This window comes from Anser brachyrhynchus (genome assembly GCF_964034855.1).
Source record: "Anser brachyrhynchus genome assembly, chromosome: 1".
Taxonomy (NCBI): domain Eukaryota; kingdom Metazoa; phylum Chordata; class Aves; order Anseriformes; family Anatidae; genus Anser; species Anser brachyrhynchus.
The window spans coordinates 91,604,746-91,628,113 of record NC_137694.1 but is presented as its reverse complement, the minus strand read 5'-3'; the positions used below and the strand labels follow the sequence as shown (position 1 = coordinate 91,628,113).

Here is a 23,368-nt window from a genome sequence, read left to right as displayed (position 1 = left end):
AATGTCGTTTGTAGTTACTGACAAGTGGGCTGTTTCTGTCAAGCCTGGGACAGAGCTCTGGTGGCAGCAGAAGCAGCGTTGGCAGTGGAAGATGCTGTAGAAGATCCTGGGTATAAAATCAACTTGCCTAGATATTTTATATCATAAAATAACTCTTCCATAAGATTTTTTTCACTTTTTTTTTTTTTTTTTAATGCTTATTTCCTAATGTCTGGATGGAGAACGTCACTGCTCTTGGCCATTCTTATAAATTATTATTGATCCGTGTGCCCCTGCTGTTGGATTCTACTTTTAGCATTTTGTTGCAAAATGAAAGCCTTTAATGCAAACATAATAACAATAAATATTAAATTAATAAATAATGCTGTTAATGCTAACGGATGTTACTACCTAATGCTCGTTGTTCGGCGCTGTTCCGCTGCTCATCCACCTTGCTCCCGTCGCAGCCAGCAGCGGCCCCAGAGGAGGAGGAGGCAGGGGGCGAGCCCCCGGGGGTCCGGTGGGTCCGGAGGGCTCTGCCCGCCCCCGTTACGGGACTTTTTTTGGGGGGGGCGCCCCGCCCCGCTCCGCCCCGTTCTGCAGCGGGGCTCTGCCAGTGGCGCGGCCGCTGTCACTGCCTTTGTCGCGGACGCTGTCGGCGCCCGAGGGCGCGGAGCGTGAGTACCTGGGGCTTTCGTTTGGGGGGGTCGGGTGCTGCCCGGGTCCTGCTGGCTGAGGGCAGGGGGCTCAGCCTCCGCCGAGGCCGGGGCTGGAGGCAGGAGGGCGGGGGGCAGCGCGGCGCTGGGGTTCGGGTGACCTCTGGGGTGCGGCGGTGGAAAGCGGGATGCGGCAAAGGGCTGCCCTGTTGTCTTACACCCTTCCCACCAGGAGACTAGGGTGGGCCTGGGATCCCACAGGACTTTTTTTGGGTGACCAGAGTGGCTCCACGACCCGCTGTTTGCTCGTGGAAAGGAGATCTTGTAGCTACGCCGGATGGGAGCAATGGTGTGTTACTGTCCTACCAGGTTATGGTCTTACCAAGGGAAAAAAAAGCAACGAGCCGTAATCGCTCAGAAAGGTGTGCTTTCCAGCATGCGTAGCGCTTCTTTCTGTGGTCTATATGCACTTTTGTAACGTCAAACTTCCCTCTGACTTGCTGTGCTTGCTCCTGATTTTTGTGTGTTTTTAGGAATGCTGTCTGACCATGGCAGAGCCATGCTCAACTACCTGTGCTTTATTACTTGATCAATTTGTTAGTCATTGAGCTTATTGCTGATGCATTAAGCTTGTTGCTGAGGTCTTGATTTTACACACAAGATTTTGTTCTGTATTCACACTTGGCATCTGTGGAGTTGTCCCGGGAGTTGTTTTAGCACAGCGAGCCTGAAATGTAAAGGCAGGCTAGTGGCAGAGTGTGTACGTGTTGTATGTGTGAGTTTGTTGGGAAGTCGTTTTTTAAACAGAATTTTCTCTCTTCATTTACTTATTTATTCATTAGCTATCCTTTTTTTTTTTTTTTTTTTTTTTTTTTTTAAGGCAGATGATAACATAGAAAATGCTTCACAGTTTCTGTTTTCTGGCTTTTTCCATGTTGTGAAAATCTTACAGAAGTAGGGGTCTGCTTGTGTTCTTGGTAGAAGACGCTCCCAGAAAGCATCAGCTAGTTTATAATCATAGACAAGAAGGTGTACATGATATGTGTTACAAATATTGTTATTATTATTATTATTAGGCAAAATAATGTTTCCACTTAAATATGACAGCAGGTACAATTCCAGGCAGGTCAACAATTTGGTAGCATTGTGGTAATATTAAGTGATGAAGTAAGTTGAAAGCAGCAATGCAATCTCAGTTTTGCCGCCTTTGCCTCCCTGGAAATGTTTGTATGTAGCAGGTGCGATGTGCCCCAAAGGTTCCCCAATTCATGCTGTTTTGTGTCGAGATGTTTTCAATTTATCCCTCGATCTCGTGAGCTGTGCTGTACACCAATGTTACGCTCCTGGTGGAAGCCACTGGACACACAATGCAGGCTGTGTGTGCGAATGTGGAGGAAAATCATTGCCAGGAACGTCTGAAGGCTGACGCTGGCTCTTTTTTTCTGTTCACCTTCTTCCACTAGTGTTTGTGTAGATATTTCTGCTATCACAGTGCAACTGAGTAAAAGCTCATATCTGCTCATGTCCATGGGTCTCTGAGCTGAAAGCACCAGGCTTTCAAAAGCATGTCTAACAAAGAGTGTAATAACCCTTTGTTTCATGTGCACCAGTTCATCCATTCAGCAAACCCATATTCATGAGCTCTATGAAAGAATAAACTGCAGTTTGCAATTCTGTACGTAAATGTTTGAAGAACATTGTTCTGTGAAGAACAATCCAGAAAGTTAATGCCTTTCTAGCTTTCATCATGCAACGTTCACACCTTGACCTCAGTGGTATCTCTATTGTCTAATTGTAGTACTTGTCATCTACCCAGATAAGTTTGTTTTACTTAAATGACAAAGCAATCATTAGCATTCACATCTTGTAGTCATGATATAACCAGAAGATGATCTGTTATTAAACCATGCATCTCTTCTGATCTTTCTTCAGGTGAAGCAGATGCTCCCTTCCAAAATGACTTTCCAAGCCCTGTTTTTGAGTTTGTTTTGTCTTGTGCTCGGAAAGGCAAATGGTAAGTTCAATTTCCCTAAATCTGCTTAGAAATGGCTGGTGAGCTGATTTCCAATTCCCAAGCCTTCACCAGTCAGACTAAGGGGCAAAAATAGGTAAAATCCAGATTGCTGGTGCCATTTGACATACATTAGATAGCTGGGGCTGGCAGATGTGACACCAGATCTCCTGGAGCAGGATTTGGAGATGGGGAGGACATGCAACATCCCATATCTATGACTGGACACTTGTGTTTGCTGGAGTTCACAACTTCCTTGATCATCTTCTCTGGAACAAATCTCTCTTTTTCTCTCCATCCCTCTCAAATGCACCACAAACTCTGAAGCTATAAAGTCCAGACATTTTCTTTAGCCTATTTTGCCCTTCAGTACTCTAAGAATGGATTTGCATGCACTTCCCCTGTGTTCAATCTTCCTCTAGCTTTTAGGAAGCAAAATTGTCCACATGTTTGCTGAGAATGGGAAACCATGAGCTGATATAATAAAACTGAGGTGGAAGTCTGCAGGGCTGGGTACAGAAATAGGATGTCTTTTTCTTGTAAATAGTTTAGAAGAAGCCAGATTCTCAGCCAATATGAATCAGTATAACGTCATTGATTTCTAGGACGATTCAGGAGACTCCTTGGCGGGGGAAGAACATAGAAATAGTGATTAGTTGGTTGAATTGTTAAGTCTGTGGGTATGCCAGGGCTCAGAATAGTGTCAGGCTTCTGAATAAGTGTGATATTTGCCCATTTTGCTAACTGTTTCATGTTGCTGCAGTGATTACTCAGACTGAACACATGAAGGTGAATGAGGGCGACATTGCGACTCTCAGTTGTACCCTGACAGAGCCCGAGGATGTTCTGCAAGTGACCTGGCAGAAGGACTCTGAAAAAACGCATAATAATATAGCTACGTACAGCACCCTGAAAGGATTAAAGATCCATGAGCCCTACCAAGACCGGATGAATTTCACAAGTCTGGTACTCAATGACACAAGCATCACTTTCTGGGCTGCGAAACTGGATGATACAGGGTGTTACACGTGCCTCTTCAATGTCTTCCCTCGTGGCTCCTTGTCGGGACGGACCTGCCTGAGCGTCTTTGGTGAGGTTCTCTGCAGGGATATGTCTCTAGTGGAAAGGGAGGGGTTTCCTCAAGTGGACTCAAACTGCAGTGGTAGGAGCAACCCTCAGCAGGACATGCTGTAGAAATAGAGGTTTATTGCAGTGAACAAGACTTTCTGGGGTCATATTCAAGCCTGTTGTGGTGCCTTTGTCTCTGGGATATCCATGTTTGTTAGTAGCAGCTAAAAAGTGAGGAGCGAGATCTTTGTAAGCCAAACTGGAAGCCAAGTCCCAGCTGGAACATGGGGGGGGCGATGTTGCCTACTGCAGTTTCGTTTTGGTGCCAGGTACAACCCCAGCACTGTGAGCTGCCCTGCTGATCCCTAGCATTGACCAGGGATTAGCAGACAGGAGAAAAAAATGGACAAAATAATGGTTTTAATTTAGCAAACCACTGTAAAACCTGGGATTCTGGATAAAGGGAAACCTTTGGGGTATATCACTTCAGTATAAGGGAAGGAACATTAAATCTCAGGGAGGACTTGGCCCAATGAGCTTTCTCTGCATTCCTGTGCCATGGGTGTGTGTGAGAATCTAGTGAGCTTCTCTCTGACTGATAACGTTTAACCTGCTGTTACTTACTGCTTCTGACCAATGCTCTTTGTGGTGATGGATTGTCTCTTTTGTGTCTTGGAAGGTCTCAGTGCGTCTGTCCACTATAACATTTCCGAAGGTCATTTGATAGCCATCTGTAATGCTGTTGGCCTCCCAGAGCCCACCGTCAGCTGGAACAACCTGTTCAATTACACCCCTACACAGGAGAGGGTCAGGCACAGCAACGGGGTAGTGTCCATCACCAGTAAACTGGAGATCTCTGACTCTCAGAGCATCAGTAAGCAGGACTTGACCTGCAGAGTAAGCAACAAGAATGAAGAAATGGAATTGCCCGTAAAAATCAAAAACGGTAGGTGAATGATATTAAGTCCTTGTTAGCGTTCCCTTGGCCTCTGTGTTTTGCAATAGCATGTTTGGATAGGAATCTGCTGGGAAAGAGAGGGAGTGAAATGTGTCTGTGCCAAGTAAGGAGGAAAGAAACCCTACTCTGCATTTATTGTTGTCTTTGAGATGAGGATATACTGTTGCCTCCAACAGGGGAAAAAAAAAAAACACCAAAAAACACTAGTCAGCCAGGGAGGTACAGGCACCATGCACTCTGTAGCAAGCTGAATGTCACTTTTCGGGCAAGCCTTCCTGGTTTCTTTGACACTCCAAAGATATCTAGATAGGTATAGATGTATGTATCAGGTGAAAAACATTTTTATGAAGTAAAAATGCTGTGAGTGGCTTAATAATTACTGAAGTGGAAGTTTTGAAATTAATAACAAGCTCTCTATTAAACAACAGTTAAGCAAATGTTTCAGATAAACTTACTTCATGCTTTGGTATTGTATTCAGTTAACCTGTGCAATATGCTTTAGTTTCTCTGACGTTTTAGCCAAGAGACACGTGTATTGCACTAATGGCCAGGGAGGAATGGTATTTTAGGGCAGATAGGAAGGTGATCAGCTGAAGATACTTAAATCGGTGTTATGGGGAAATCTTAAATACAGGGTATTTAACTTCTGAATATCTGGTAGCGCTACTTTATTTCTTATTCCAATGTTCTGTTCTGCTGGAAAGCTTTCGGCCCCAGTCCTATGGATGAGAAATAGAAACATGAAAAGCTGAAGTACCAACCTCAGTTCACACAGGAGTGTTGGCATAGGTGGTTTAAAATCCACTTACCCAAATCCAGAACCTTAAAAGGAAGATCACTTTGCTACTTCAGAAATTAGGAAAACAAGAAAAGCAGATTGGGTTTAAGGGTTATTTCCCATATTACATGCTTGAGAAATTATTGTTATATGAAAAAGAATAAAATCTGACTTTTAAAATCTCTCTCGAACTTCAACAGCAAATTAGTCCTTACTTCTGAGAGACACTAATTGCAGAATCGTAATAAATCTTTCCATCCTGTCTCAAATGCAATATTGTTTTGTTTTGGCCTTTTAAAAAGGTAAGTGTGTATCTCTAAAAGCAGGAAATTGAGATTCCTGTTATTCTTTACTAGGAGAATGAAGAGTCCAGGAATAGCTTGTTCTTTTAGTAATCTTTTTGTATTTTAGAGAAGGAGAAATTCAAATTAATTGCATTTCTAGTTCAACCTAGCTGTGTTAAAAGACATAATAGCTTTGGCTCAATTCAATTAAATTTCCGTTCGGTAAGCTTTCTCACTAATATCAGTGAGCAATGAACTGAGCGTTCATGTTATTATTTTGATTAATGGCAGTCATATCAAGCGGCTAATGCCCAACTAGAGAGGGACATTTACACTCAAATGTTGTTTATAGCTACTTGCACGAATCAAAACACGCTATCTTCTTTTCTGAAAGTTCATTTAGTCTTTGCAACAGTTTTATGTGCTTAACAATAATAGGAATAGCTTTTATTTTACAAACTAAAATGCAGATTCAGGGTAAACAAAAAGCTTTTCAGAAAGTGTTAGGGCACATAAAATTCTGCTTGTGTATGTGTCACAATTATTGTATAAGGGTGGGAATGACAATTTTATGTGCTGGGGACGAACATCTTTTCTTTACAAAGCATTTTCTGGAAAGCAGTGGGCAAGTATGTTTGTCTTGGAAGATACACACACTCTGTCCTAAGCAATTGCTGCTTTTATGAAGCTTAGCAATAACTTTCACAAACTCTTGATTAGGAACAGTTATCATTAAACGGATACTTCTCTTGGCTCTCTTTCTATTTTTCATAGATAAATTTATCTCTGTTTGCTTTTTTTTTGTTCTTCATAGAAGAGGGATTCTCATTCCTGGGTCTGATGATTGCTCTGGGTATTTTACTTGTCATCTTGGTCCTGATTCTGATCACTCTGAGGTGGAGGAAGAGGATATGCAAGAGGACCTATGGCGGTGAGTCGTGGTGTGGAAACCAATGTTTTGAGCCATAGAACCATAATAAGGTCTTGTTGTCAGCAGAGAAGATTGAGACTGCTGAGATATCATTAAGGTGTGTGGACTGTCATATTGCAAAATTCATAATGTGTTCGTGGTTATTAGAGGTTGCCTCAGTTGCATGCAATTTCAAGAGCTGTTTTCCCACTGCTACTGCTAAAGGACAATGCAAGACTACAAGTCAGGAGAGCAGGATACAAGCAGAACAGGATACACTACCTTGTTTTGCTGTCTCGTGGAAGTCTCAGCAGAATTAAGTAATTTGCTGGTCTTCCTTATTTTCATGGAAGGACAACAAAGAATTAAGTGTAGGTCTGCTCATAGAGTTTTTCGTATGAGAACTGGTACATTGGTGAGAAAATTCGAGGAAGGGCTTTCTTCTGGTCACAGCATGCTTACGCATTTTAAGACACAGTGTGATGTGATGGAGAAGTTAGCTCAAGCTTGTCATGTGAGCCTGGTTCCTAATGCTGAATGAAGGAGAAACTGTAGTCAGTGCAATGTGCTTGTACGTGTGGTGACCCAATAATCACAGAATCACAGAATCGTCTAGGTTGGAAGAGACCTCCAAGATCACCCAGTCCAACCTCTGACCTAACACTAACAAGTCCTACACTAAACCATATCACTAAGGGCTACATCTAAACGTCTTTTAAAGACCTCCAGGGATGGTGACTCAACCACTTCCCTGGGCAGCCCATTCCAATGCCTAACAACCCTTTCGGTACAGAAGTTTTTCCTAATATCCAACCTAAACCTCCCCTGATGCAACTTTAGCCCATTCCCCCTCGTCCTGTCACCAGGCACGTGGGAGAACAGACCAACCCCCACCTCGCTACAGCCTCCTATAAGGTACCTATAGAGAGCGATAAGGTCACCCCTGAGCCTCCTCCAGGCTGAACAATCCCAGCTCCCTCAGCTGCTCCTCCTAAGACTTGTTCTCCAGACCCCTCACCAGCTTTGTTGCCCTTCTCTGTACTCTCTCGAGCACCTCCATGTCCTTCTTGTAGTGAGGGGCCCAGCTCAGCTCTCTAGTCTTTGCTGCTATGAACAGAAAGGAAAGGGAAAAGTAATAGAGAGGAGGAGAAGGCTTAAGTTTCAGAAATCTCGAGACTTGATGGTCATTGCTAATTTTGTTTTTGCATGACAGGATAAGAATGATATGCCTGGCTTTAAATTCTATCACTGTGTTTAGAAACGCTGTCAGAAGCCAGGCCACATTGACTCAGTTCATTTCTGAATCTTCAGACACTTCATGATGATGTGATAATTTAAAGAGGTATTTCCAGAACATCAGATGTGTCTAGAACTATGGCACTTAACTGTTAAGACGGGGTAACCCAGTACAGCTGCTGCTGCCAGGGACACGAAACTCTTCATTGAGAAGAAGGAGAAATTAATGCTTTTTAGACCCCAAATATAACCAAATATTACTACTTAATAACAGAATGTGTTTGAGCTCTGCATCAGTCCTATAAAGCATTTAGAAGAGGAAATTCCTTTTGAATTTTCAGACCAAACTGGAAGTTAAAGGACAAGGAGTTGGTTCTGTATTTTGGTTCTGTTCTTAGGAAACCCCCTTCCAAACACCACTGAGCTTATACAAAGCAGGAGAGACCCTGAGGCAGGGGTGGCCTAGCAGAGGTCCATGATCACCCTCTGGAGTGGATCAGAGAGTGTCCAGACATGGAGATCGCTATGCAGTGCGGGTGCTGCCTTGCAGAATATGTTATCCCCTTTGTTGCACGCCAGATGAGGAGAAGCACGCTCAGGTTCTGTGGCCGCACTGGTGGCCCAAGCAGGAGCAAGGTCTGTCAGTGAAACATGGCTAGGCTAGACAGGCTGTTTGTGTTCAGACCAGGCTGAGGGTGTTAATATTCCTCCTCGCATGGTTTTGGTCCTTGGCTATTAAGTTCTCCAGGCAGTGCCTGCCTATGTTTCCAGTGATGACATGTCACAAGACCATCCCAGCAGTCAGGATGGTTAGCTTCATGGCAGGTTTCCTGTCCTCTGCACCATCCACTGTCTGTCAGACTTTGAACCCTCATGCCACTTCGTGCATCCTTGTACCACATCGCCGCTTGTGCAGGACACAACTTCTGGCTGTAGAGACACCAGTTGTGATGTGCAACAACTAAGCCTACACGTTATTTTGGAAACTTTGAACAGAACCCTCTCCACCCCTTTTAAGTAAAGCATAAGGCATAGAAAAGCACAGTATGTGTAAAATGAAACCTCCTTCATTAACTGCTGGCTCCAAGCTCTGAGCCGTTAGAGAAGTGGATTCTCTCAGCCTACAGCCCCTATAGCCAACAAGTCATCATTAATGAGATTGTTAATACCTGGGGCAGAGGGGGAAAATTAGGTGAACAGAACTTAGCAATGGATGTAAGTTTGTTGTACTGGTGTTTATGAACAACAGCAAGATTTTAGGAACTTCAGTTGTTAGTGTTCCTTCCCATTTACCACGGGTTCTAGTAGTGCTGGAATGTGACTTCTACAGTAGGCTTGGTAGTCTTTGGGTGTCTGTTCTTTTAAAGTACTACACTGTATTTAGGGTGTTACCACTCCCAGCTGCCACACAGTAATGAGGAAGTCTCTTCCATATCCTTAATTCCCCTGTCAACAGTAAACTTTTGATCGTAGTCTGTTTTTGCAGTGACTTGTTTTTTTCCCTGATCATCCGTGAAATCTGTTATGTTCTTTAAAGTGTAAAGATTCCCCCAAAAGAGAGTAACATCTTGCAGAAAGCTCTTCTGGTTTTACCCTCTGCTGTGCTCAGATTCTGTTAAAACAAGAAGCAGTGCCTACATACACATACTTCTGCACGCACTTTTAAAGACAACCTAGCGGAGAGCTGATAGCACTGACTGGAGGATGCCAATGTCTGTCTGAGGCTATTGCCTGGGGTTTCAATAGTTCTTTTGATTCTGCACTAGACAGAAAGCAAAGCCTTTCCAGTTTCGTCAAGATGCCTTTTTTTTTTAATTAAAATACTGTTTTTTTTTATCTGTATGGCTGGGGAGCCTTCTCTGTCAAATTTTCTCCTCTTTTGCTGCTGAGAATAGGGTTGTTGTTTTCTGCTTTGCTTTTGTTTTTGTTTTCTCCCTTCTCCCTGTGGCAGACACTTGAGAATAGGATGAAGAGCTGAGGCTCAAAGCTGATGTTCCTTCCCTTGGGCGTTTGCCATAAGTACCAGTTACAGAACACATACGTGTTTTGGTTCTCTGCAAAAACAATCCAAGTGAAGCCTTCACAACTCTTCACAAAGCCTTTAAAGTTTGGCAAAAAGTCATGTATTTGGGAGCAAGAGGGGATGCAAAATCATTGGAAAGCTTGCATCTTCACCCTCTGCCAAGCACAGAGGCAAACCTGGCTGTGTTGTCACTTGATTAAGAGCGATGAGCAGGCTACAGTGAACCACCTTTCTGCAGATGTAACCTCACCCATGCTAGGAGTTTGTCGGTGATACTTTCTGGTAAAACGTTGCACCTTTTCCTGACTGCTTCAGCTAATAGTGCTTCACTGTAGAGCATGCCAATGTCAAGCAGTCCAGTTAACGAGCCAGCTGCTTGTACCAAAGCAAAATAAAGGTTCTTAGTCTTGACAGATTCCTGTGGCTCACCTACCACATACATGTCTCAACCTATATGCTTTCCGCAGCATCCGCTCTTTTTTCTAAGACCTGAAAGATGCTCATGTTTCAGTCTGGCCATTTGAAGATCTTTACAGTAAGTTCTCAGGAGCTAGCAGCCTACAGCAGGATTAAATTCCAAGCAAAGTGTTCTTTGGAGGCTTGTGGTTTTCTGGAAGGAAAGTCTATTTCACAAACAGATTTTTTTTTTCCCATTGGTATCCAAGTAAGAAAAAAAATGATCTACCTTGGGTGGCTTATGCATGTTTTGCTATGTGCAAAGCTTTAGAAATTGTCGAATAGTATATTTGTGTTTCAAAGTTACAATAACATGACAAAAAAATGGGACTGTTTCATCTTGGTTGAACTTGATGATCTTAGAGGTCTTTTCCAACCTAAATGATCCTATGATTCCCATGACAATTTCTTGGAGCGTGTTATTGAATAGGTATGATGTGACCTAAGGAGGATGATCAGATTAGGTGAATCTGAAAGACGAAATCTTGAGGAGTCAGAGGAGAAAAGACTGATCAAAAAATCTGTTCTCTAGAAAACTCCAACATGACAATGTGTTTGTCCAGTTTGGAAATTGAAACATTCAAGTTTTCCTTCATGTGGAAATTTTCCATGAAATTACTTATTTTAATAAGCATTAAAATCCTTGTTTCAAAATGCTTGTTAGAATACAGACAATGAGCTTTGAAGAGATGCTGAACCTCGGTATACCTGGAATGTTACAAGAGTGCTATAAAACAACAAAAATCTCTGCATTACCAGCTAGACATCACTTACTACTCTGAATAGGAATTTAAGGCTCCTTGATTATTATTTTTTTGAATTCCTGAAGTTGCTGCAAATAATACAGATCCAGCTCTGTTAAGCTGCAGATAACACTTTTGCTGATCAGCTGGAATATATAGGAAATAAAAAATTAAATTTTGGGGACCTAAGATGTCCTGAAAGGCTAGATAATATGGAAGTCATGTGTGGTAGATTCCAGTTACTCAGGAAACTTTACAGGAACAAACACCTGAACAAGCTTTCCATTGCCTTATTCTTGTTTACAGGGAAGGTAAGGACTATTTTGGGAGGATCCTCCAGTGGTTATTCATTTTGAGGAAGGCTGTGTTTATCAGGTTTGACTTATAAATTACACAAGTTCTTATTTGGTCTGTATAAGTGCTTGTTTCTTCAGTGGGCGTGCTTTGACACACAGCAGGATCTGTTTTTCTTAATAGTAGGAGAATAGTAGAGAACAACACCGTAATGGGTCGGTATTATGAGACTTTTCAAAATAGATTTCCTGAAGTGACAGCTAAATGTCAGCCTTTCAGAGGCCTCCTGTGTCCGGAGCCAGCGGGGCACATCGTGCTGCTCCCAGGGGAATGGGTCTCTGGCAGGCACAGTGTTCCTGTGGGGGAGGCTCCTCCTAGAACCGCCTTGGTTCCCTCTGCAATGTGGCTTTACTGTGAGCGAGAGATTCTAGTTGTCCTATTTTGAAATCACCCAAAATAGCAAAAACATGCCATGGTGTAATTGAAAGTTGTTTTGCTTACGATAACCTCACTCCTTTACCCTACTTAACACTTGTTTGTTTTAAAACAAACAAACAACTCCTCCCCCCCCCCCCAAAAAAAATATAAAAATATTGTAGCCCAGAAGACCTAAACAGTGTAAAGAGAAAAACAAAAAGGACCCATACGAACACTTTAGCAGTGGAGTAATTTTGATGCCATCAGGGTTTGACTGCCCATCTGGCATACCACAGACACAAATATTTCACAACACGAGGGAAGCAAAAGATGCGTTCTGGGTTTCATGACACACTTGCAGACTGCTTCTGCTTGCAGACAACTTCTGTTCCTTAGTAAGTCGCTTAAATTTGCTCTGTTTACAAAGCCATGCCTGGCAGCAGTACCTTCCAGTCTGCATCACACACAGAGTAGGGTATGGGCACTCTTTGAGAGCTTTCCATGTATTAATATTACCTGTTTTCGTGGCTAAGGGTGGGCAGAGCTTGTGCTCTGTGCGCTTCCCCATCACCCTTTCCCACGGCGTGTCCCCTTTGCTGGAGAGGCACACTCACCATCCTGCTTTCCGTTTTGGAGATAAACCGGCAGGGAGAAGGCAGCGCTGGCTGGGGCCGGCACCGGGGTAGCTCTCTGTGTCAGGAAGGTGCAAACACCCTTGCGAAGCATTGGCATGACGGGCAGAGCAGCCCCTGATGCAGTTGCAGATGTGCCAGCTGGGCCTTCCGAGGCTCCTGCGTGAGCAGCTGGGGTTGCATTGCTTTGCTCGGAGGCGCTGCCAACCCTCCTGGCAGCACTTCGGGTTTGAGGTCCTGCACCGCCATGCGAGGTGGCCCTGCCTCTTTAGGGATGTTTGCACCGCAGTGTGGCTTTTTTTTGTCCAGAAGGATGAAACTAATCCTGCTCACCACCGACAAGATGAAGGTGCTGGCATAGGAAACCTCTCAGGTGTTGTTCTGTTTAGCAGCTTAAGTATGTGCTGCTAAAAACAAAGCCCTTCCTCAGCAGACAGGGAGGCCTTTACTATGTGTGACTAACACAGTTTCCGTCCCATGCATCATAGTGGCTTTTATTTCTGCACTAAATAAAATACTTTCCCAGCCTGCCCTCTTTTATTTGAACAATAGTACTTTGTATATAAGCAGAAAAAAGACCAGTAGCTGAAAAGGATGATAAATTGCATTCCTATGGTGTATATGAAGTTGTCTGGCTGCTTCAATTTCTTGTTCATTCCTTGGTAGGCATTATTTATCTGCTCAGTTATGAAATGTTTTTCCTTTTAAAAAAAATACCTTAGTTGTAGACAGTGTTCTTTAGACCAGGAGATGGAAGCTTTTCTTACTCTCCTACACAAAGAGCAAGGATGCCAGGGGTTTTATTTTTCATACTTGCACTAAACTTGTTAGCTGTCAAATTTTAAGCAGGTTGCTATGTTGTCCTGTATATGGACCCCTTCTGGATAAATTACTTGTCACTGAAATGAGTGCAAATGGTGGGTAGGGCAGACATAAATCCAGTACAAGATACGCTAAGTAATTTTGGAAGTCTCTTCCATTGTGATTTTTTTCCAAGCATTTGTCATATTGCATATATTTAATAGTTGTCTCCTAATTCCTGGTCATGCTATGCAAGAAGGATTTTTTTCAAAGACACACAAAATAGCATTATAAATTGGATCTCAAACATTACCATTAAATTCTGAAATACCAAACTATATATTCAACAAACATCCCTATTTGTGTATTACCAAAACTAGGAAAGTTGGCTTGCTTTTCACCGTTTATAAACAAAGCTAGGGTTTGATATGTTCCCAATCACACTGCAATATTCTGAAATTTGCATTGTGTATTTGCCATAATTAAAATTCCGTGGTTAAGTAGACATGTTGTTGTTTAAAATTCACATAATCTTGTCTTCAGATCAACAGTTTGCAAAATTTGAAATATCATTTGAATGGGTGTCGGTAGTCATGGTTAAATGAAAACAAAGAACAGTGTAATAACTTTGCCTATTTCTTTGGAATTTTATTTGTAGGAAATGGAGGAAGTTTTGCTTTTTTTTTTTTTTCTTATCTTCAGTAAATTATTCCTATTATATGCAAATAGATTAACACCAATCCTGGAAATTTTTCATTCTGTATTCCCCATGACTTGTTTGAAAATACCTTCTTATTTTTGTTCTTCTGTTTAAACATGCAATAAGGCTTTGCACTCAGCTGCCAATTTTGTCCATTTAAAAAGGGACATGACGGTTGTCCTCTTAGTTTCAAGGTATGTTATTAAATTTCCAGATGATGCAAGCAGATGAACGTCAAGGAATACTTGTTCTGAAGCCTTCTGTTTATTCTGCTTCAGAATAAGAACAATAGAGTACTCTAAGCTAGGCTGATGATTTTGAGATGATCCTTAAGGTCCCTCTTGACCCAGATTGTTCTATGGTTCTGTGACTGATTTTAAAACTTTGGTGATCAAAATCACCAGGCTTTGATGCAAATTTCCCACTGGCATTATGTTTTCTGCTCCTCCCTTTTTCATTACTTTTTTAAAAAAGAAAAGATTCCTGTCATCGTTGGACCATAGTAACTGCCTGTTTTCCTCCATCAGTCATTAACTTAAATGGAACTGCACATTGATACCTTGTGTAATGTAAATAATGTAGACTGGTCTATAAACCCCTTTTCCACTGCCGAGCTTCACTCTGTACCAGTAAAGTCTCTTGGCAGCTGCTGCTGAGGTGGGGTCACTGACTGCTCCCCAGGTGAAGCTGGTTGTGAATTTTTAGAGTATTCCCCCTGGAGCATAACAAAATAAGGAGGGGGCCTAAGGTGCCTGAGAGCACCCATCTGGGGAGGACAGGGGCACAGATGCTGTTAGTGCAGGGCAAGCTGGCAAGGAGCTGTGCCAGTGATGGCTCTGGCTGCACTTGGGGTCGCACCAGCATCCACATGGATGGGGCATCTATAGCTTCTCTGGGCAGTCTGCGTCAGGGCCTCACCACCCTCTGAGTGAAGAATTTCTTCCTTAAGAAATTTGGTCATGGATTGCTTGATGTAACAACCCTGTGTGTGTTAGGCATGTGACCCTCCTCTTTGAGGTAAAGTATCACCTGTAGAAAACAGAAGAAGCGAGGGGAGCAGAGATTGAAGCCTTTCTCATGGTGTTTTAAGAAGATAGGTAACTCACGATGCAGCAGGGAAGGTCCTATGGCAGTTCTCTGGAGGGCAGTTCTGTGACTGTTCCTCCCTGCCTTTTCCCCCAAAGTGTGCTCCATCAGCAGCCACACTGCTCAGCAAGACCTGGGGCAGCAACATGATGGCCACAATTCATCTTTTTTCCTTTGTTTTCTAGGATACTAGAGGATTTCCATTCATCTTACCTGATCATTGTGGCCTGGCAGCCTGAAGTCAACATTAAAAGCAGTGACTTCCATGGCTAGAAAGTAGCAGTGATAAAAGGAAAATGCATCAGGACCAGAGCACTGCACTGTCTAGATGGCTTGTTCATCACTGAAAGACTAGCACAATGCTTGTTATCCGTTAATCACAAGAAGCAGGACTAGAGGGAACGCGTAGTCCACCCTTCTGCAGCCAGGCAACGTCTGCTATGCTTGTACCAATCTTGGTACCTCCAGTCTCCAAATGTATTTGCCTTCTTCCCATGGAAGTTTGAAGATGTCCAGGGATGGAGGCTCTGTGAGCTCTCTGGGGATCCTCTTCCAGTACTTAATTGATTTCAGTGGAGAGATGGGGGTGGGTTGGGGGGTGTTTTTGCTAATTGCTGCCTGCAGTTTCACTTGGTGCAACTCCTCGTTCATCTCCTTCCTGATATCACCTTTTCTTCTTTCTTATCCAGCTGATGCAACTCCCTTTCCTCAGTGAGTGTGCAACAACTGTATTTCTGAGTTGTCTCTAGAGACCAAATCTGCCAAAAATTGTTGGTAAAAGGTCAATAGGGTCCATGGCAGGTGACAGATCAGAAGCAGTAGCAACCACAGTTGAGAAAGAAGTGTTTTAAGTAATTTATTTTATTTGACTTTTCTTTTAAATCCCACTTCTTTGCTGTGTTTTTCATTTGTTATTTTTTTTAATATATTATTTAATATATAAGTGATCTGAAGCAAAATCCAGTAGTGGAAATATTAGATACTCTTTACCTTTTCTATTTTGCTGTCATTCTCTCTCTGTCTTTCTGCTACAGTGCTGTTAACCCAGCCTGTTCCTTGCTTAGCTTTCAAATTGCATGGACTAGCCTCCTCCGTTGTCGTCATGGTCAGCTTATACACTGCTTAGAATAGTCTCCCCATCTTCATCTTTTCTTGTTGTATTTAAGCACAAACAAATTATTCTGCTGGCCTAAATAATTTTTCCCATACTTGGACTTTGTCATGTGGGATGTTATGCCCTGAGATAACTACCCTGCATCACTACTGAGGATTTAATGGTATCAGTGGGAAGTTTTACAGAAGCTGAATTTACTACTTTGCCATGTTTTTAGTAGCAGATAAAGACTCCGTGTTACTCATACAAGCTGCCCCAGGTAAGACTGGAACCCTTCTCTCCCTTTTTTTAATTATTTATTTTTTGGACTTTTTTTCCCCCGAAATGCTTACCCATGTCTGCTGGTATGATCATTTCCAGGCTTACTTCTCTGGTTGCCTGTCCCACCTGTTCACTCTGCTGCAGCGCATGGTTGTGAGAGCAGGCTCCCGGACATTGTATTTCAGTTCATGTAGGAGGCCAATGCCTAAGCGTGCCCACTGCCTCCTGAGTCCTCACTGGACCCCTGTGCCTATTTCACAACATGAACCTTGCTAAAAACAAACCTACCTCTGGGTGTGCCAACTTTGTGGCCCATTTTACCGACAGCCGGTAGGACTGCAGGGTTCCTCCAGTAAGTTCTGTTCTACTTCAAATGCTGATGTTTAAGGTGTTGCTCAGTCTTTGTTCCGTCTTAATATTTGCCGATGTATTGGGATCACTGCCAGTCTTTTGGGTTTGATAACCCTTCGCTTGTGCACCTGAAGTACTCTGTCTCATGAAGCATGTGGTGTTTTGGTTTCTGCCGTCTCCCAGATGCATGAAATAGCTGAGACTGGAAGGAAGCTCTGGAAGCACCTGGCGCTAGTCTTAGCCAACTGTATAAACCGCCTATTTAAAAAATCAACAGAGAAGGTTTGACAGCTGTGAGACTTGTGGCCAATTTGTTCAGAACAGAATTTTTGTTCTGAACTAGCCTGGTCAGAGTACTGCCATCCAGAGTGGCTGCCTCTCGAGGGTCTGGCAAAACTTTGTGCGTGCTCATGTCCACATGTGTTATTGAGAGCATGAGGGGTGATATTTTCTGTGCAGGTGCAACATGTGTTATTTATTTATTTCATTTTTTTCCTAGCAAAAAATATCTGATCCACTCCAAACACCAACTGGTCTGTGTTTTTCTGCTTGTAGATTTGAGATAGCAGAAACCCTTCCTTCTAAGTTGGGCTTTTTTGTAGTCTCGATTTGCACTTTCCTTCTTTTCTGTACAGAAAGCAGGGGAGTTTTAAGGTGTTTTTTCTTCAAAAAAAATTTTTTTTTCAAGTGAAATAAGTTTTGAGATGAATTTACATAAGTATTTTTAACCACAGCACCTGCAGTTTGCTTCAGATTTGAAAACTTCTTTGGTTAATCAAATGTATATTTTTAGCGGAGTCTCATGTTTGTTGCTTATTTATTCTTTATGTGAAGTTGTATCCTTTACTTATGTATTGACTGTCCTGCTTTGTGTATTTGCCTTTGCTGAAAAGAAGCCAAATAAAGTGACTTTGAAAGTAAGGCCACATGATTCCTTTTATTTGTAAGTAGCATTCACAGCATGTGTGGGCTTTTGTAAATCAAGCAGAGTAGAATGAGAAAAGCATCATGCACGAGCTCTAAGTACGTGAATAATTTCTCTGGAAAAGGCAGAGGTGGCCTGTTGTGTTCTTAAAGACATATGACCTTTTGGGAGTGAATTGTGAAGCAACAGTTTTTGTTTGTCATGGCATTAGCTTAAAAAAAATGTAGTCAGAAACTTGGTTATAGTTAAAAGCGTGTGGCAACACTCCCATCTCCCTAAAGGAGTTCAGAGTCATGGGACTACGTCCTGGGTCTTGCAGTACCAGTGAAAGGCAGCAACTTACAGTCTGCCTGAGCTCCATCAGATGGTGGAATGGGTGATTTCCAGAGATTTTGAGATCATAACATAAACTGCCACTTAGATTTTTCTTTTGCTACAGACGAGTTCTGAAGAACTCCCTAGCAGAGGCTGGCCAGAAGTACAAGTCTCACTGCTGACATATCTCATCTGGAGAGACGGGAGTTGGTAGTTTCTCCTCCTGGCTCTCCAAGGCTGGACAGCAAAGAGAAGGGAGACAGCTGGCAGCACCACTTCCCAGAGCACAGTGCAGGGCAAGCTGTGTGTTTCCCAGGGAGAAGAGCTGTTTTTCCCATGCAGAACAGCAGAAGGGCTGCTCGTTATGGCCTGGGAGCTGCTGGCGGAGCTGGCCGGGTGTTGCTTGGCCCCACCACTTGAGGTGCGTTGTGCTAGCAGAGTGGGGTGGGAAGCAAGAAGCCAGGGCTGGGGGAGTTCAGGAGGGGGCTGACATTCATTAGCAGGGTTAAATCACCTTAGGGAAACTAGACTGGTCACCTGTAACTTTATAGAAGGTTAACAAATGCAGAGTAACAGCTTTCCTTGGGAAATGCCAAGGTCGTCTGACAAGTTGCTTTTTTTGTCTGGCTGCCTGCTCCTCAGAACCTATCAAGATGTTTGCTTTTCTTCTGAGGTCATAATGAATTTAGTTCCTACAGCTGTGTCCTCTCTTTGTGTTCTTTTGTCCCTGGCATGCTCAAGGATGCCATTATTCTAAGTCTTGGATTGTGCTGACAGACAGGGCAGGAAGGTGAGCTCTCTGCTAGAGATAACAATTTCCGTGCATGGCTGTAACGATGGAAAGAGCAAAAACCTAGCAGGCAGGGCTAGGCTTCTAGCAGAGATGGAGTTTGCAAAATGGAATTACCACTTTTGATGGCAATATCAGGATGTCTTTCATTCTTGCCTCAGCTGTTTTCTCCTTGTCTCACTGCACTGACCATTCAGCGTGACATCAGGCCAGCTGCTCCAGCTGCTTCTGAACTGGTGAATGCATGCTTGGGCTTTTGCTTGTATACTTATGTCATCTTTCACTGATACAGGAATTTTGCTTCTGCACAACATTGCTCCAGTTTCCCAGTCTGAAAAATAGACTTTCTGGATGCTTCCAGGTAACTTTTTCCCTGTTCTGTCATCCCATGTGGTAACTAAAATGCCCTTTCCTTTGTGAGTGAGGCAGAAACTGTTCTTAGGCTGCTGCCATCAGATGATTTCAGGGAAGGAAGTGTGGGATAATTATAGAAGCTACAAGGATGTATTGTTTTTGTGGTTTTTTTTTGTCTGGATTTTTTTCTTAAGATGGGCTGAAGTTAGCAGCAGAAGTGACGCTGGACGTGAATGTGCACGTTGATGTTTATCACTCAGAAGGGCTTAAAGAGCTTTTAAGCTGAAAGAACTTAAATGTGTTTTTCTGAGACCATGTGTAGTGAGCAGCATTCACTTTCTGCACATGGGTGTCACATGCTGTCCTCTCTCAGGGACCTTGTGCTGTTTTTCATTCTGAATAGGGTATTTCTATTTCCCGAGCCCTGATCTCATGACATCCAGATGAAAACCAACAGTCTTACAGAATGCCTTTCTGTATAGGCAACCAGCTAATGGCACACAGATTGTCTGGTGTGCCAGAGGAAACTCACTTCACTGGTCTTCTAGCACGTTGGGAAGCTCACCAGCGCTAGTGCTTCAGTGGTGGTCGTCCCTCCTGACATCCAGCAACTTTGTCTTCACAAAATCAGACTGGACGGAGCCGTAGGCTGTCTGTTGTGCCTCAGTAGGAAAACAAGCAGGTGGTGAGGTTTTCATTTAGCCCCCCAACCACTGAGTTCCTTGTGCTGAAGCAAGAGAGACAATCTGCAGCTTCCACGTGCATAATCAATCAATATCTTCTCCACAAATGAGGCTCCTTGTGCCATGTGAATGTAGGGGTGGCTGGAAAGAGAGGGGAACAACAGGCTCCCAGTGCTCCGGTTGGAGACCTGTAACGTGCCCTGCCTGTGGGAGGAAACATGGCCCCCTGGAGGGGCAGAATGGGGCAATAAAGAATAGGGTTACAGCTGTGGCTTTGCTAATCAGGGTTTCCTTAAAGAAACCAAGGAGTTGGATTTCCTTACTAATTTCAGCTTGGTAATTAATTTCTAGAAAACAACATAGCTGGGTGTCATAGGCTGACAAAAGAAGGAAGTGAGATGTTTCCCACAGCTGACTTAGAAGGGAGTGTTAAGCAGGTCACTTCTTGGTAGGTGAGGCATTTCTCAGACAGGTTGCCTGTTCTGGCAGTGATAGGTTAACAAACCGCTAGTGAAGTAGTTAGTGTAGTATTTCAGTAGCTAAACACGCCATGAGAGAGTGAAGGATTACTGTTTGATTTCACCCACTCCTAAAGCGTTTCTGATTTCACTTCCTTTCCTTCTGATTGCGTGCTTCCCTTTTTTCGGGCTTCCTTGCTCCCAGTCCTGGTCCCATCTGTTCCTTACTCATCTCTCTTTTGTTCTTTGTAAGTGATTTTTCCCCGTGAATGCTATCTTCTGTTTGTCTGGAAGTGCTCTCCATTCAACTCATCCCATTCTCTCTCTGATAGCCGACTTTGCAGTAGTCCTGTGTGAAGCTGTTGCCCTCTCCTGGGGTCTCAGTAGCCATGTGGTGAAAACTCTGCCGATTCTTGTCCTTCTTTCCAAACGAGAAGTCAGCCTCCCTAGGAGAGGAAAACAGCCTGGACACCGTCACACAGACCTGGGGAAAATGGAGGTGACCGTCTGTCAGCCAGCAGCCGGAGCTCCACAGAGACCAGATCCTTCCTGGCACGCTGGGTGTGCATTGTCCAGCACTTAGGTCACCCATTCACATATCCTCTCCTCCTTAGCTGCCTGAATTTGGGCTTTTGGACACATAGCGAAAATGTGCAACTCTGGGCCCTACAGAGCAGCGTGCTCTGCGTTTCACAGTGGAGAAAAAGGGAAGCATGCGCTCTCTGCTCTTGTGCTAGTGTTAAGCTTGATTTATATTAAGCAGCTGGGGATTTCTGCTGATTGTTTACACAGAGGTGGCAGACATTGGCACAGTTCTGCCTTCCTTGTTGGCAGAACAACCTGGGATAAGAAGATGAAAGGTAAGTACAAAATCATTTTCGTACGCCTTGTTTCCTTGATGGACCCACCAGCCAGCACTACTTGTGACCCCGAGAGCAGCACTAGGAAAATGTGCAAGGCTTTGATGGATACGTGGAGAATATCTCAGACATCTCAGAGGGCATAGCCATGGGAATTGCCTGGAGGTGAGAGAAATGTGACGTGTTTCCTTGGCAGCCATGAGCATCCCAGAAGGAATGTGAGTGAGAGTGGTTGCACTAGGAGAGATCAGAGGGAGCTCACATGTCCTGCTTAGCCTCCAAATTGCCTGCCTGGAGTCAAGGAGGTGCTTGCATGCGCTCGGCTGTGCTTTCCCATTGTCCCACTGACTTCTCTGGGTGCAAACGCACAGGTGTGTCTGCTGCAGCAGATGCTGCCCTTTCACCTCCAGGCAAGCACAATACTCTCCCGTGGTGATTTGCTCCATATCAGTGGGAAACACACGTCAGTCTTGCCTAGCAACATTGTTCCTACTTGCTCTTTGCCCATGGCTCTAGCTCACTATAGTTAAGTAGGAGGTGAAGTGATTTCTGTTTATATTTACACAAAAACTCAGTTTAGCACAGGGCTAAGGTAGCAAAAGCTGACTCCTCCCACACCAAACTTTAAAATAAAGGAAGTGAGTGTTAAGGGAAACTTACTTTTCTGAAAGTTTTCCGTATGAACATTTTTTTAAGTCTCCAAATTTAACAGAAAAAACCCCTTTGCTCTCCAAAGAGTATATGAGCATTAATCTTGGAGTCTCTGATGTGCCCCTGAACATGTGTTCCTAGTGCTTCCTTGAACCATTGTTTCTCTATGTACAGGGAGATGTGAGGAGTGATACATGAAGCATTTTCTGGCAGAACTGAATTCAAAGCTAAATGAAGGTAAATTCATCATCTTTGATCTGGAGTGATGGTAGGATTTCAGATGAACTATTCAGAAATATTTTCTCCCTGAGCTGTGTAGTATTTATTGGGATCTGAGACTGAATTTGCTGGAATGTTATCACAGATTGGGCACGCATGCTGTTGGCCAGAGCTCTTCCACAGTGAGCTTCTCCTTCCCTCCCTGCTTCCATCACTCCCATCCTGGTGAAGCACTTTCCTAATTTGTGGCTGACAAAACTGACCTTCCAAACTGATTCAGGCACTGGCAGGGTTAAATCTTATTGCAACTTGCAGGAATAACCATGCCCTGAGATCCTTTCCTGTCTGCTTCCCTGCAGGGAGGAATTGCTATTCTACCCATGCTGACCAGCCATGTTGTAGCTGTGCTGCCTAGCAGTTTTTAGGAGGAGAAATTGAAAATCGCTCGCGAGAAGCTGGGAAGTGTTCTTGTGTGGGCTGGCTTCCTCCTGAACAACAGCGTTTTCACTGGACAGGCAGAAATCCCAGCGCTGGGAGGAGTAGTGACCCGGGTTCGTTGAATGCTTGTGGGAGCTGGTTGGCGGTCTACCAAAAGAGAGGGACGCTGAGGGGCAGCCCCTCTCCTCTCTTCCTGTCCCCTCAAACCAGACAGGGAGCAAAGGCATTACGAAACCCTGGGAGTTACTCAGCACAGCCTTGTTGAAAACTTCAGGGCAAGCTTTTTGCTGTAGCCTCCCAGTGTTGTTTACTATGAAGCATTTTTCGAACTGTGAAGAGTTTATTTTCCTGAGTGCACCACTGGCCCTAGCTGTTCTGCTTCACGTGAGGTCTAGGCTCTCAGAGTTTTCAGACACGTTTCTGCTAGTGCTGTGCAGGCCAAATTTGGGTAAAAAATTTGAATCTAATATTGAATTTGGGCAAGATAAAACTCTTTGCTAAGCATGGTGCCTAAAAGTCAGTATAAAAGCATTGTTAAGCATTTATTTTTGGCATGTAAACAACACTGCGCAGAAAGTCTTCCCATCTATGGAAAAATCCCACTGTTCCCACAGGAATGGGAGCTGTGCCTTCGCTAGCCAAAATAGATATTTTCTTTCTCCTTCTGATACGGTGTTCCATGTTAATCTATTCAATGTAAAGAGTCGAGGGGTGCAAGTAACCATAGAAAGCAACATGGGCACCCCAGCATCCAGAAAAATTGTCATGCTGAATGCAGGGTCACTGCAGCAGATCAGACAAGGAAATCTCAAATGGTACAGGCAGCTGACCTCACTGATTAGAGCAGACTTCTGGCGTCCTGGAAGCACTCTCCTTGGGATATTTTCCTGTTGTGTTCAAAAAGTGAAGTTTCTGCT

At 43.6% G+C, this 23,368-nt stretch overlaps 1 protein-coding gene across 3 annotated transcripts in view; it reads left to right on the top strand.

Annotated features, from left to right (window-relative positions):
- Positions 1–414: 414 nt before the first annotated feature.
- LOC308198688 (OX-2 membrane glycoprotein-like) overlaps positions 415–23,368 on the top strand; it is a 33,647-nt gene continuing 10,693 nt past the window's right edge. Inside the window, exons 1-6 of one of the 3 annotated variants that reach the window (XM_080601544.1) lie at positions 415–656; positions 2,568–2,649; positions 3,410–3,736; positions 4,394–4,660; positions 6,549–6,665; positions 15,218–17,679. In XM_080601544.1, the coding sequence (XP_080457670.1) occupies positions 2,577–2,649; positions 3,410–3,736; positions 4,394–4,660; positions 6,549–6,665; positions 15,218–15,225 (792 nt within the window). In that variant the 5' untranslated portion in view covers positions 415–656; positions 2,568–2,576 and the 3' untranslated portion in view covers positions 15,226–17,679. Of the gene's footprint in view, positions 657–697; positions 985–2,567; positions 2,650–3,409; positions 3,737–4,393; positions 4,661–6,548; positions 6,666–15,217; positions 17,680–23,368 lie in introns of those variants that run through there. The other 2 variants (XM_080601543.1, XM_080601542.1) reach the window with 2 other exon arrangements.